General features: G+C 52.1%; 1 protein-coding gene across 1 annotated transcript in view; it reads left to right on the forward strand.

The window, feature by feature from the left end:
* The window catches only part of RAB6B (RAB6B, member RAS oncogene family), a 69942-nt gene extending 54819 nt beyond the window's left edge, over positions 1-15123 (forward strand). Inside the window, exons 6-8 of the mRNA XM_033212640.1 lie at positions 1108-1201; positions 4681-4747; positions 10518-15123. Of these exons, the coding sequence (XP_033068531.1) occupies positions 1108-1201; positions 4681-4747; positions 10518-10582 (226 nt within the window). The 3' untranslated portion in view covers positions 10583-15123. The remainder of the gene's footprint in view (positions 1-1107; positions 1202-4680; positions 4748-10517) is intronic.
* Positions 15124-15390: the final 267 nt, after the last annotated feature.

A 15390-nucleotide genomic window follows, 5' to 3' on the forward strand; every position in this document is an offset into this window, starting at 1 on the left:
GAGACACTAGGAGCTTTGAGAACGCCTGGTAGACTCTCACCCATGGGTGTCTCATCTGTGAAGCCCTGTCTTCCACCACCAGACAGGGGCGGGGCACTCCTCCGTGTGCTGTCTACACAGAGCCCTGTGCACCTGGCTTGGCCCAGCAGTGCATGGTCTAAGACCCTGCCATGGCCACAGCACTGCCCCAGACACAGCAGTTCCCTAAGCCCCAGTGTGTGTACTGTTTACTGTCTGTGCCTGTGAAGTGTCCGCACCAGTGTGCATGGGGGTCTGAACACCCTGGGCCCTAGGTGTGAGCATGCAGAGCATTCAGACCACAAACCTATAGCTGTAGCCTGCTTAGCCTGGTTTGTGGCTGCGTCTGGCATGAAGCTTTCTCTGAGGAGTCTCCTCCACGCTGCCCTCCATGCACAGGGAGAACTGAGGTACCATGTGTGTACATTTTCCACTCATTTCACGTGACCCTGACTTGGGCAGATAAAGTGACAGGCCATGGACTCCAGCAAGCAGTGCAGGCTTCCTGCACTGTCCCTTGACCACTTGAGGAATCATCTGAATTAGAACCTGCTTTACTAGAGTTCTGTCCTTAAAGTAAGGAAAACTGGGCTCAAATCCCAGTACAAAGGGTACCTAGGCCCTTCATACCCTCACCCACTTCTGCCTGCCCCATCATGGAGCCCTCTCTGCTAAGTAGCTTTGGGGAGACACTTTTAGCATTGGTGTTCTCATACGGAAAATGCGACTAATAGTACACCCAGAGTGGCACTGTGTGGCTTGAATCTCTTCACAAGCACAAGCTCTGCAGTAATTACTACTGGGAAAGGCAGGCATGGGGCATCCCTACCCCAGGGCCTGCTCTGAAGCTGAGAAGACATGAAGGAAGGAGTGGGGGAAGGGGATAGTGTCCTACTGTTCCCTGGTGCCTGCTTTGTGCTAGAGAGACTATGGTTGGTGCCCAGGAGGGACCCCTGGGATCAGAGCCTGTCTTCAGGGCTGACCAAGGGCCTGGTGGGCTCCCTCTGCCATGCTGGGTGGGTCCCTCCTCATCTCTGCCAGGGGCTGCTCCTCTGCTGAACTGATTTCCCCCCTTCCCCTCATCTCTAGGCAGATAACCATCGAGGAGGGGGAGCAGCGCGCCAAAGAACTGAGCGTCATGTTCATTGAGACCAGCGCGAAGACTGGCTACAACGTGAAGCAGGTGAGGACACACCTGGCACCGGGCCTGGCACGGTGTGGTCCTGTGGTCAGCCGCAGGCTCAGACCTGCCTTGCCCTGAGGGGCTGGTGGCGGGGTTGGGGCAGCCAACCAGAACACCCATAGATGCACCCAGGGCGGGGAGAGCTAATTTCCGGAGCTGGTAAAACCTAAGAGAGGGAGGGAGCACTCCGGGCATAGCGACTGGAGAATGTAAGTCACCAGCCACCATAGCAGTGGCCAGTCACAGCCCGCATAGCAGTCCCTAAGAGTGTCCAGCCACCAGCTTCCAGGTGGCTGAGGGAAGCAGTGGTTCCCTAGCCCCTCACCCCACTTCGGATGACTGGTGCAGGAAAATTCAATCCAATCAGCGTTTGGGGTTCATGCCTTGTACTTAGCAAGTGCTTAGGGCTGTGGAGGGCAACTCAGGCCTGGGGAAAAGAGCCCACCACGGTGTGGCTGGAACTCACAGGAGGGCGAGGCAGTGGAGTTAGGGCTGAGCCTTGCAGCATGAGGGCCCCTGAGTGGTCCGTGGATGGAATTTAGCAGGTCAGCAGACAGGGCTGGAAAACATTGCACCTTTTATCTTCACTAACCACTAACCCGTCCATAGCACTGAAGGACGTCTGTTTGTCCTTCAGTGATTAATGTAGGCAATGACACTCAGTCGTATTAGTGGTGCCTATGGCTTTACCACCAGTAGAAATCACAGATGCCTTCCCATCACCTCATAGTGTTGCAGGTATCTTGACCTTTACATGCATCAGTGTTTCAGTGTCACAGTAGTTATTAGATCTCTTACTAGTTCTCGCTGTTCAGTGTGTTCATAAGGAAGCGCAAATGTCGATGAGGTGTATCCAGTACTCAGTAGTTCCCTTTATCATCCTATGTAATTGATTTCACATACTTCAAAGGAGTCCATAGACTGCCAGAGCGGTCCTTGGCTCACGGAAAGGTTAAGAACTCCTGCCACTGGGGATGCGAATAGGACTTGGAGAGGTGGTGAGGACGGAAGGCATGCCAAGCAGGGGAACAGCAAAGGTGTGGCTGCAGGGTGCCCGAGGTGTGGGGAGGAGACTCTGGGTGAGGAGTGTGGTTGGCCTGGCATTTGCTTCTGCCCTGCCACCCCGCATTGCTGGGAACCCTCGGCAAGCTGTGTGTGCAGCACTGGCCTTTTGGATGCAGTGATGGTTTGCCCCGTGCAAACAGTGCTGGTGGCAATGGGGAGGGTGGGCTGGCAGAGTGACAAGAAGAGACAGAGTGGGAGGGACACTGTGTGACACTGGGGGCCCCAAAGCTCCAGGACTCAGCGCCCCACCCTAACTGGAGTGCCCTCAGCAGGGCTCCACTCACTCCCATCTGTTCCCAGCCTCCCTTGGTGTGGGGCTGCAGCTGCCATGGTCCTTCCTGCTCCCGGGGGGCGTGGAGGAGAGACTGGGCTGCTGCTCTTTGGGAGCGCTAAAGTAATGGGAAGCAGGGAAGCAGAGGGAGGGCAGCACCAGCAGGTCCATAGGGCAGGTAGCGTCTGCCTCATCAGTCAGGGTCAGGGAGGCACTGATGCCCCCACCCCCAGAGTGCTCTGGAACCCATGCAGTGGTTTAGCAGGAGTTAAATGTGGTCAGTTTCGGACCTTACATGGCTCAGAGGAGTCTCCATGCAGTGCAGACTCCTGGATCTAAATGTGAGCATATCCACTCACAGAAACCCGTACCTGACCCTAGAGCACCCTTCAAAATCCCTAGTGGCATTTTGGCCACTAGTCGAGGCTATGACCGCTTTGAGAGCCAGACAGGCAGATAGGAGCCGCCCAGGGCTAATGCCATGAAGGAAAGCTCAGGAAGGTTGGCCCAGGTCCTTTGTACCCTTGCCTACTAATAGCTACCCTACCGCAGAGCCTCCTCTGCAGCCCGCCCACAAGGATCTCACACCGTGCTGCACCCACCAGCAGCTTCCCGCCTTGGGCCCTCACGGCCTTTAGCCCTGTCACTCAGCCCGGGTGCTCAGTTGGGGCTGGGCTCTGGGGTGAGGCCATGAATGACTCACCCTGTCTTCAGAGAGCTCATGCAGTGGAGGGCATGAGCCCAGAGCCCACCCAGTTCCTGTAATTCGTATTTGTGAGGAGAGCAGGGAGTGCCCCTGGGTTAGTCCTGTCAGGCTACTGTAACAAATCACTATAGGTGGGGTAGCGTATAAACAACAGAAATGTATTGCTCACAGCTCCGGAGGCTGGGAACTCCACAGTCAAGGTGCAGGCAGATTCAGAGTCTGATGAGGGCCCGTTTCCTCCTAGATGGCACCTTCCTGCTGCATCCTCACAATGTGGAAGGGGCAGACAGGCTCCCTCGGGCCTCGTTCCTAAGGGCGCTTGTCCCGTTCATGAGGGCTCTACCCTCCTGACTAAGCATCTCCTAAAGCCCCACCTCTTTATACTGTCACATTGGAGATTCTGTTTCAACATAGGAATTTGCAGGGGGACCAGCATTTAGAGCATAGCAGTTCAGAGTCTTCTGTGCCTCATACTTCTGCCTTGTACTTGTCACCTCCAAGATTCCATCTCTGCCCGCACCCTGCCATTTGCCACCTGTCCCCTGCCACCCACGCCTGCCCCAACACACATGTGCGCGCGCGCGCGCGCACACACACACACACAAACACACAGAAAACCCACATGTACGCAAACACGCACCTTACCAAGGAGACACTATAGACACATTCCCCCCACATTTACACAAACACGCAAAGATACCACACATTCATACACACCACACAAACATTCTCCCGTATGTTTACACAAACACATATGCACCTACCCACACCCATCACCCACAACACACACATTCTCCACGCAGTCCTACAGATAAAACACACACACTGTACACACACTCCCACACACAATCAACAACTCACACTCCACATCCAAACAAGCCCACAAGATTATGTTCACACTCCTGTGTCCCTCACGCTCTCAGAGAAGCCTCGCCACTGTGCCCATGTGGCCCTGGCCCTGCTGTTCGCTGCCTTGGCGCCGGACCTGCAGGGCTCCCTGAGCAGAGTCATTCGTCTCAAGGTCATATCAGTTCCCCATGCCTGGTCCCCATGAGGGCTGTGTGCAGAAACCCACCTTAAGGCCTGTCACCTGGAGGCCCAAACCATTTTCTGCACCAGAGGAGGTCCTTTGCAGTCACTGCCATGACCTAAGCTTACCCCAGTGACCTTGTGGCCAGTCTGCTTGGGCAAGAGTCCACAGCTTTGTTCCTTCCATGAGCTACTGAGGCCTGCCCAGACCTGATGCTGTGAGAGGCACTGCAGGTGGGGGAGAGAGAATGTAGGCATAGCCCCTGCCTTTGAGGGCACCGTCCGCTGGGCGGATGGGAGAGTAAAGCTGCAGGTTGGGAGGGGAAGAGGGAAGAGGGTACAGGCGCAGTGAGGAGCAGAGGGGAGGGCCAGGGTTGGGGTTCACGCTATATTTCTTCATCTTTCCAGCTTTTTCGACGTGTGGCGTCGGCTCTACCTGGAATGGAGAATGTCCAGGAGAAAAGCAAAGAAGGGAGTATCCTTTTCCTTTGACAAGTAAGTGAAAAGATGTATAAGAGCCATTTATTCACTGAAGGTTAGTGCAGTGGACAGACACTCGCCCAGTCCCTGCCTGGCCTTCCCTAGCCTGCCGCGAATGGCACAGGGCCTCCTCTAGACAGGATACAGCTGAGCCCCATGGTTTGGAGCCCCATCTGGCTCTAACCATCTACTTCTTCTTCCAGAATAGCAGGAAGATACCAAAGGAATGTGCACAGAGTGATGCTGTGGGGTGGGGAGTGAGAAACAGCGACTGCGCCTCTTTACAGTGAGCATGGGTGTGGGTTTCATGAACACAGGCAGAGTCTCTGCTGCAGGGAAGGCTCTGTCACTGGGGATATGATCTCAAACATGGTTCAGTCTACTCGAGACAGCTACTCCCTTCAGACAGATGCCCCCTCCTTGTCCCGCCTGCCTTCTCTGCCCAGCCCTGAACAGCCCCTGAGGCTCCCCACTGATCTGTGGGACAGTTACATCACCCACTGACCAGCCCCAACTTGAAGAGACACCTAGATGCTGAAACGGAGGTTCAGAGAGGTAGTCTGGTTTGCCCAGTGTCACACAGCAGTTACAGAGTTAGGATTCACACTCAGACTTGCTTCCTCCATATCCAGCCCTATTCCATGTGGGACACTGTCTCTCTAAGGGCATTTGAGAGGATCAGATGAAAACTGTTTCAGCAGGGGAAGGCATTGCCCACACCTGGGCCTCCCCTGCACCTAGTCAGATGTCCCTGCCTGAGTAAGCCACCAGAAACCAGGCACGCAGATCCCTGGCTGGCATCCTTTAGAATGGACCTGTCCCTATGCAGCAGCTCTCCAGCATCCCCCACTGATCCCACAGGCCTCTGAGGGTAGACATCCCTGACAGATCGGAGAAGGGCACTTGGAAGATGGAAGGGCACCTTTGGGCTGATAAGAATAAAAAGCGAGAGGAGCACACAGCTTAATGTTGGAGGCCTGATGGAGCTGCTGGGGCAGGGCAGGCAGGACACTGGGAGTCTCAGGGCTGCAGCAAGGGGGAGCCTGACACAGGCCTGGAGGGAAGCTGGGCCTCTCCAGCCTTCGTCAAGGAGCCCTCTGAGCAGACTCGAGACCCATCCCCCGGGCAGGGGACGGGGGGGCAGGCAGGAAGGCTCACCAAGGAGCAGGTGCCCCAGGAATCCCATGGTCTGTGTGTCACCAGAGGACAAGCAGGGGCCGAGAGGAGGAGGTTTGAGGAGTATCTCCTGGTTGGTCAGTTAGAAGACTGCAATCACAGATGAGGAAACTGAGGCTCAGAAACTTGACTAGGGCACCCCATGGCTCTCAGTAGCAGAGCCAGGCTCCAGAGCTCAGGAGAGAGCCCCCATGAAGTCACCTGTCACATGGGACTCCTTTGAGGTTCCAGGAACATACAGAAGCCAACCTGTAGGGCAAACATAGGAGCAGGACCAAGGGAGAGGGGCAGACAAGGTGCAGGCGATCTCCGCTGTGCCTGCCAGCGAGGGGAAGGGTTGCACTGCCCGCTCTCCATCCCACCAGCTCCCAAGGTGCAGCACACTGGCCAGGGTGAGTGGTGATCATTTCATTCACATTCTCCCAGAGTCACGCTGTTCAGGGCTCCAGGCTGGGCCCACAATCAGGTGAGACTGGGCTGAGTGCAGGTGACAGCGAGCTCATCGTCCTGGTATGCCTAGCGTTTCATCCAGCTACCACTGACCTTTGGGCCCCTTGGGAGAAAGGATACAGGGCAGGTTGCAAACAGACTGCACAGGGTGATGTGGCATGTGTCCCTTTTTCTACCTATGGGGTCCCCTCATCTAGGTAGATGTACCCCCATCCTCTCACTTCTGCACAGGAGCCAGCTTGCTGGGCTTCTCACAAGGCAGGTGCTGGAGCAGCCACCAGAGGTCCCAGAGGGACCAGGCAGAGGCAGCTGTCACTCTGCTTCATTGGGGTTGGGGTGCTGGCATTTCTGCTTACTCACAGTCCAACTTCAGGTGTTTTGAAGGTGGGTGCTTTGGGGTCATGTTCATAATTGTGTTCAACATTGAGAGCAGACACACACAGGCACTGCTTTGTGGCGCTGTATAAACTGTTCACACTTGGCCTCACTTGCTCGGCTCAGGGCTTGGTGAACATGTGGCTTGAGGCTTCCATCTGGACATCTTGCAGGTCCAGATGGGAGGCTGCTGCACCTCTTCTTCACATTCAAGACAGGAGGCCCCCTCAGGGCCACTCTGGCCAATACTTCTGCCCAGCAGCACCTTCCATTGGTCTCTCTCAGCAAAGTAGAGGCCAAGGGGCCACCAAATGGTAGAGCCATAAGCCCCTTACTGCTTCTTCATACACAACCCCCAACCCCCACTTTCTGCTCAAATACAGTATGCCTCCATCGCATGGGCCCCGAACTCTTTCTGAATAAGGCTGGCTTACGCAAAGGAACAGCAGTAGTGTGGGCACTTTATGAGGTGGCTCTAAACAGGTGAGGACAGTGACACCCCAAACCAGATAGAGCATGCCCAAGGCCTCCCAGCTCCTTAATTCAGAGCTGGAACCACATCCAAATGATTGGATTCCACAGCCCTGTTGCACTCTCTGGTGGGGCTGTGGTGTGCTTTGACATTCCAGATATGGAGAGGATTGCGCTGCAGTCGAGTCAGAGGCGCTGGGACTGCGGAAGCATACCCAGCAGTAGGGGTAAGTTTGTAACAGGCTGTCTGGACCCACCCATCACTGTTCCAGGAACCAGAGAGAAGGGACAGTGGGCAGTGATTGTGGCCCACGATGGGCCACACTTGACCCAGAGGGAAGAGGTGGGTGTGCTGTGGCCATGCCTGCCGGAAAGGCACATATCAAACCTCTTGAGGCTTATGAGAAACCGTGAGTTTCCCCTTCTGGCGCATTATTTAGACATGGGTCCAGTCATTCTTCCCTGTCCTCTCAGTCAGCAAGCGGCCCCTGAGCACTGCGTTTCAGCAGCATGTGCCGTAACAAGGAAGGAGGTGACATTAAACAAGAGCCTGTGTGAAAGCTCCTAGCGGAAGAGCTGGGCCTGTGCTCTCCAATTCTGCAGCCACATGTGGCTGTTCCCACTTAAATTAGTTAAAATGCAGTTGAATTGAAAGTTCATTTCCTCACTTGCACTAGCATCCTTTCAAGTGGCCAGCTGCCCATGTTGCTAATGGTGACATCTTGGACAGTGCAGATATAGAATATTTCCATCATCGGAGAAAGTTCTTTGGACAGGGCTGTTCGGGGAGTATCAGTAGAATTGGTTTCCTGGATGTCTTTGTGTTGGGACTCTCCAAAGAACTTGTTAAAAACACACATCTGGGGCCTATCACTACATCTACCAAGGTAGGACCCAGCGAGACATATTTTTGACAAATATCCCAGAAAATTTTGATGCAATCCATTTGAGAACTACTGCCGTGCAGTGTACAAAAGTATTGTGACTCAAATTGCACATGAGATTTTTTTAGTGGTAGTAGGTGACTTCAATACTGGGCAGAACGTCATACTGTAACAGTGGCCAAGCTTTAAGCTAGACTACTGGTTCTCAACCAGGACTGATAGCCCTTCCCTCCCCTCCCCACAGGGGACATTTGGCAACGTCTTCAGACGTTTTGACTTGCCATAAATTGGGAGAGGGGGAATGGGGTTTAACTGGCATCTCATAGATAGTGGTCAGGGATGCTTCTGAATGTCCTTCGTGTATAGGACCTGCTCATAACATGGAATTGTCTGGCCCAAAATGTCAGTAGTGTTGAGCCTGAGAAGCTGGTCCACAAGGGGCTTAGCACAGCCAGGTCATTGAAAGTAGAAGGCTGAGGTCAAGATAGCCTTGGGTTTGTACCTGGGCACCTCAGCTTCCCAGTTGGAAGGTGGCTCTTTTACTCCCCACTGCACGAGGTCTAATGTGGAAGTGAGGTAGCGCATTTATAGTGCTCAGCACAGAGTAAGCGCTCAGCAGGAGAGGCCCCTAAGGCGTGCACCCTGGATCAAGGAATGAGGACATTTTTAGAGGTGGAAATGGGGAGGAAGGCTGGGTGTCGGGGAGGGAGCATCACTTCTAGAAGCAAAGAACAGCAAGAACAAAGGAAAGAAGGAAAGCTTAGGACGTGTTTAAAGTGCGGAAAATCTGGTTGGTGGAGCCTTGGTGTGTGATAGAGGGAAGGGGATGAACTTGCGTCAACAGGTGGTTGGGGTGACCTTAAATGGGGAGGCCTTAAATGCCAGAGTAAGAAATCCATGGACACTTTGTTTCTGTAGCAGAGTGTGACATGATTGTCACCAGAGCTGACTTTGGGAAGCCACTATGCTGAGAGAGAGCTGGCTGGGCTCAGAGGGGCACTCAGAGAAGACCAGGAGACCTCAAGGAAGCCTGTGCCTAGGCCAGCAATACAGAAGGGGATTGCGCTACTGGCATGGGCCATAGAACTGCAGCTGGCAGAAACAGCAGGGCATTCCTGGCAGTGGGTTTGCCAAAAAATGATAGGCAGTAGAGAAGTAGGTTGCTTGACTGGAGTAGAGAGAACAAAAGGTGGGTTGTAGCGGGCAGTGCGAAGGAAGGCACTGGCTTATTATCTATTTACTCATTTATTTATACACTGCCATGGTAGAAGATACATATACCCATGTACACACAAGATAAAGGCGTATGTGTATGTGTGTACACACACACATAGGGAGAATAAAGGTAGGAAAAGCAAAGAAAAATCAGAGATAAAGTCATACTCAAAATATATGCCATGGCTGCATGGTTGTTAGAGGTGGCCAAAAAGTTGGCTCTGAGCATTCTCACAGCCAAGACAAGGAAAGAAAATGTGAACTTCAGGAGAAGCATGACTTTTCATAATGCTTAAACCAAAAGAACCTCTCCTGTTGTCCTCAAATAGGAGCCACAAAAGCATCCTTTGGATGCCAGCAAGAAGTTCCAAAACAGTGCTTCTTATACCACCACACCCCACACACCCCTGTCTCAGGGCAATCATCTACAGCCAGCACCAAAGCCCTGTCCAGGAAGAGCAATTCTGTGAGGTATCGAAGGACCTGATCCTCAGCTCTAATTAGGTCTGGTTTGATGCAAGGCTAAAATCTCAAACGCAGTGTTGGTTTTGAGCCCGATGAGGAAGGCAGAGGGCCAGCCTGGCTGTGCATTTGGAACCAGTCTCTCTGGTGGTTCTGGTAAGTGCTTCTCTAGCCCACAGCCACTGAGGGCACCAGTGGAAAGGGCTGGCGAGGGGGCTGTAAGCACAGCTTCTCACAATAGCCATCCTCAGGATCTAAGTGATGTGTTCTGACTAAAGTTTGAGGGTTTTCCTCCTGCTGCCAATTAGGCAAGGCCCACATACCCCTGTGCTTTGAGATGTGAACCCAGCGGGCTCTTCATCTCCATTGCACTTTGAGTGGGGCTGACAGGTAACCGGGCTGAGGCCAGGGCTGGGAGCTGGCGTTTGAGCACTGGTCAAGGGAAGGCTTCTGGGAAAGGGACTCCCTGGCCTTGGTATAGATGGTGATCCCACGGCCCAGGCAACACAAGCTTTGCTTGGGTGGACAGGCGCTGGGGGAAGTGGACGGGTGAAGGGAAGAGGAGGCAAGGTGGGAGCTGGTATTGCATCCTTCCTAGCCCAGCCAAACCAAGAGCCAAGTCCCTAGGTGTTTGCAGAGAAACAGAGCAGTACCAAAGGGTACAGTGCACAGGGCTGAGTGGGGTGGCAGCTTCTCCAGGAGAGTCATCTTCCTTAGCCCGTCCCCCTGCAGTGATCGACATCAAGCTGGACAAACCCCAGGAGCCCCCGGCCAGCGAGGGCGGCTGCTCCTGCTAATGCAGAGCCGACCTGCGGCTTCCCATGACACTCCTTGCTTGTTGTGTTGCTTCCTATTGGCTAGCTTCCTAAGGGGGGAGGGAACCGAGTTATCAGATGGGAGGATTTTTCTTTTCTCTCTGTCTCTAGGAGTAGGGTGGGATGGGGAGGGAGGCTGGGCATCAGGGATCACATCACTCTTAACAGCTGTTACTTAAACAACTATTTTTTGGTTTGGTTGTAATATATTGTACTTTATTAAGATTGCCAAAAACTGTTAAAATTTAAAAAAAATTTAAATCATGTGTATACAATTTTTTGCCAGATAAAAATGTAGTCATTTTTATTTGAAAGATGTGCTTTTTGTTTTTGTATATTTGTAAACTTATAGAGAACCTTTCCACACACCTCCTCCTTCCTGTTCTCTTTGAACCTTTCATCACCTCTGCCTTCCTCCCATCCCCAGCCCAATAAATTAAAACAATTAACTGAGCAACTTAATTAGGCTTCAGTCTGGGTCCATCTGGCCCCACTCTCCAGGCCCTACTCTGTTTAAATCAAACATTGGTTGAACACATCAGCCTCTGAAAAGGTAGCTCTGACTCTGTCCTTCCATGGCCAGAGTGGGTCGTCAACCTTGTGTGGAGCCGAGACCAAGGACTGTGGGCTCTAGGCAGCCCGGCAGCAGCCCCCAGGGGAACTGCTCCCACCTCTCTTTCTCCTTCCCTGAAAAGCCTTGAAGGGGGTTGAGGGTACAGGCAACCTTGTGTTCTCTGTGCCCTCAGGGACTGGCAGAGCAAGAGGCCATCAGAAGGATGGGGTGCTGTTGGCAATTGCAGCTGCGTGGTGCATGGTTTATAGACTGGGGTGCCATGTGTAGTTCTGAAAAGATTTTAACCAGTCCACCCAGCAGTCAGTACACATGCCTGGGCCAAGTCTAAGAAACTCTGTGTGATGCTGGGCAGCGTGCCATCCTGAAGCCTTCCTCCTGGATGTCAGGGAAGCTGGAGCCTGTACCACCTGGAGTTGATCCTCTGTGATTGGGGAGGTGGGGGTGTTGTCTGCAGAACCACCACCTGGAAAGATCCATGTTCTTAGAGCCTCAGCTTCTAATATTGTTGAGTGCTTTCTGGAAAAGCTGATTTGTTGCTATGTTTTTACCCACTGGCATGGCACAGTTGAAGTCTTTGTGGACATATCTTTCTGGCTACTGTGGCTGCGCTGTGGTCACCTGAGGGTATGGTTCAGGTGGGGTCTCCAGAAGGCTGCCCAGGGCACTAGGACTTGCCCCCAGAGAGCCATCTCTTCCAGTTTTGATTCATTCCTGAGAATGGCTTAGTCCTGAGAACCTGCAAAGTCTCTGAAGAGACCTCTCTCTTCCCACTAAGTGATATAACCTACTTGGCCAGCATTCCAAATAGACTCAGACTTACTGCCCTGAGCCTGCACAGAGCCAGGTGCAATGGGCAGTGAGTCTGGCCAAAATGTAAACCCCACCCTCCCTGCTGTCATTGGCTCTCCCTCCAAGCTGCTGCTGGGCATGTCATAGATGGAATGAATGACCATCTGGGGTATGGTGGGCTGAACTCCACAAGGTTGTTGGAATGAATTTTGAAACTTCTCAGAAATTAATCTGACATGGCAGGTGGTAAGTGCAGCAGAATCTGGCAGGACTGATATTTGTGCAGTGGGCCTGCCACACACCCTCTGCCTAGGAGGCTGTATGCCACAGCTCATCTCTAGCAAGGAATTTATCTTCAGGTGAAGAAGAGAGGAAGCAGGATCCCACTGAACACCTCTTGCAGAAGGCAAGGACCAATGTTTGAATGTGTTTCGGATGTCATGTGTTTAGTTTTTATATGTGTGTACATAATTATGTATAGAGATAGACTTGTGTATACACCTTCCACAAACACATCCTCACGGAGATACATGTGCTCAATGTATATTCTTGTTTCTCCTGCTCTCAAGTTGGAACTTGCATTGTGATAAGTTTTGGAAATTCAAAAGTACTGCAACGTGTTGAAATAAGAAATACTTAATATTGTCAAATAACTTGTGATTGTCTTGCCATCAATAAAATAATGCATAGTTGTGTTAAACTACAGGCAAACATAGCCCACAGGAATATCTCCACCATTTCTCTATGTACTTTATATGCACGGGTGTGCATGCCTGTGTGGGCCAGTGTCCCCCCACCATGGGCACACCCCCAAGTGGTGCTTGTTGGAAGAGTGCTTACTTACCTCGAGAGAATTTACAGGAGTCCACATGACAGCGTCCTGCCTGGTTGGCAGTGAGGGCCATCACCTGTGACCTCTGAGACCGCCCCATTTACAGGGATCTGTACTGGGTCTCAGTGAATGAACGTATGGTAGATTTTTATTTTCTTGGCACTAAAGATTAGCTTTTTTAAAAAAACATCCTTAAAACAGTAGAAACTCAGTTTCCCTTCTCATGGGCACACATATCCAAGGCACCATGGACTGTTTTTCCATCCAGGCCTAGAGGAGCAGTAAAAGATAGCATTTGGTTTGACATGGCCTTAGTGAGTCCTGCCTTTCCTAGCATGCACACGACATCCTCTCTTTGAGTTTGGGTTCTCCCCAGCCCCTTGGCCTCTGAGGCTGAGGGTGGCTTCCTCCCGTCCTCCTATCTCAGCAGTTCCATGACGCTCCCTTCCGCAGGTGCAGTTTCCACCCCTCCGTTCCTGGGGTGTGGAAAGGCAGCCAGACCTCTTTTTCAGAAGTTGTTGGTTCCCTGATTTTTGTCTTGAGCAGGCACCATCCTTGTCCCCTTGGTTGCAGGTCGAATTGGCACAGAGTTAAGGTTCCATAATAAACTGTTAGGTGCTCTTGAAGAAGATGTCATGGCATCACCTTAGCACCCCAGCAAGAGCATTGCATCTTTGCTGAATCCAGATGGGTTAGCAGAGGGCAAAGTGGAGGATTCCTTTGAGGGAATGTTCTCAGTTGAGCAGTTCAGTCCCTCTCCCCAAAGACTAGGCCTGACCTGGCAGATTAGCAGGATCCTCTTCTTTTGGCCTTCTTTTTTGGGATGATGGGAGTGAGGGAGGTAAATCTCAAAAGCTATCAACAAAGCTCCTGTTCTGCAGGCATCAGGAAAATTGAGTGTAAGATGGAAAAATCAAACAGCCTATTTACAAGTGGAAACACATTGGTTCTGATCACTCCTAACTTGCTGGGTGATCATACATACATCATCATGAAAGTGTGACATCAGAATCATGAGCACCATGGCTGCAGTTGTCTGACCCAAGGCTAGTTGGCTTGGTAGCTGTTGGCAGCAGTTTCCCTGGGTCAGAGGCCTCCTTGCTGTCTATCGCTGCTCTCTTCTTCTTGTCATCCTTCAACATTCAGTCACGTTCCCAGGTCTGCGGAGAGCAATGGCCAGACCAGTTTCAGTGTCTCTGGCAACAGAAACAAGGATTGAAATGGTGGTAGTTAAGAGTGCAGACACATCTAGGGTGCAATGTCTCCATCATCCTGGTGGCTAGCCAGTGCTGGGAGGCCCTGCCCTGGGGTACCAGTTGTGACAATAAAGGGATGGCCCTCCTGGCTTCGGCATCCTGCAGGTAGAGCAGCCTCATTCCTTCACAAGATGGAAGGCAGGTGAGGCTTGTCAGGATGAGATGGGACCAGGTAGCCGAGGACGGTGAGGCATGTCTGAGCCACGTGAGGGGCAGCTGAACAGAAGGATGTCTGTGCATCAACCGAGCAGATTGTGTGCCCACTCGTTTCCAAACTACCTCTCCCCAAAGAATGTGAGGCATTGTCACCTTGTTACAGCTATGTGAAGCAGAGCTCTCACAACTCTTCCTATCTACAGGCAGGAAGACCAGGATGGAGAAGGGCGACTTGCTTATTAGGATAGGAGTGATCAGAACCAGTGAAGTTTCCATTTTTCATCCATTGCTGCCCTGTGTGTGAACAAATGTGACTCCATATTTATTACACAGCAAGGACTGCTGTGCGTGGGTATGTTCCTCAGACCATCTCTACTCTTTGGTTAGGACACTAGGTTCTTCCCAGCATATGAGTGAGAATATCAGTGGCATTTTGGGCTCCTCTACTGCACAAGGGCCAGTCCCCAAGTCTACTCTGTCATGGGCACCCACACAGATCAGGACACCCTTTGAATTTTTGTTTGACATGAACTATTTAGGTGTTCCAAAACCTTGGGATCTCAATGCGCAAACTCCTTGGACTCCAGACCCCTGTCTGGTTGGCACTCCCAGAAGCATGTGGTTTCATCAGGAAATCCTTGCAGCAGGGGTTTAGATGGTTCCTTCAGGAGGTGGGAAGCCTCCGTAGCATCGAAGGCCAGCCTGCATCTCGCGGTGTGTGTCCACTTCTCCCCTCACTTTCCCCTCACCCATCCCTTTAAAGTGATTGGCTGTGAGGAGCACAGAGGGTGGCAATTCCATCTGTTATGGGCTCAGAAGACATAGCCGCCATGTTGATTTCACATTAAACTGTGTAAAATGTGGAAAAGACTCAGCATGTTGGTCAAACAATAAACTGTCCTAATTCTCAAAACAACGCTTCTGGTCTATGTTTAAGTGGTGCAGTCATAAATGGGGAGTTCAAAAACAGAGTTCCTCAAGTGTGTGCTCCACAAAGTCCCTCTTCTCATGCCTGGGTGGTATGTCCACTACCCAAAGCCCTTTGCCGCTTTGCTTCTTCCTTCTACTGGTGGAGCTGGGCTGTCCACCAACTCCAAAAGGGGAAAGATGGGACACACTCATGAGAGTAAATCCACACACATTCCCCTAATCTCCATTTTGCTGAAAGGCTGACGGGAAGGGA

The sequence above is a fragment of the Trachypithecus francoisi genome, unplaced genomic scaffold (assembly GCF_009764315.1).
Source record: "Trachypithecus francoisi isolate TF-2019V2 unplaced genomic scaffold, Tfra_2.0 Lachesis_group0, whole genome shotgun sequence".
In the NCBI taxonomy this organism is placed as follows: Eukaryota; Metazoa; Chordata; class Mammalia; order Primates; family Cercopithecidae; genus Trachypithecus; species Trachypithecus francoisi.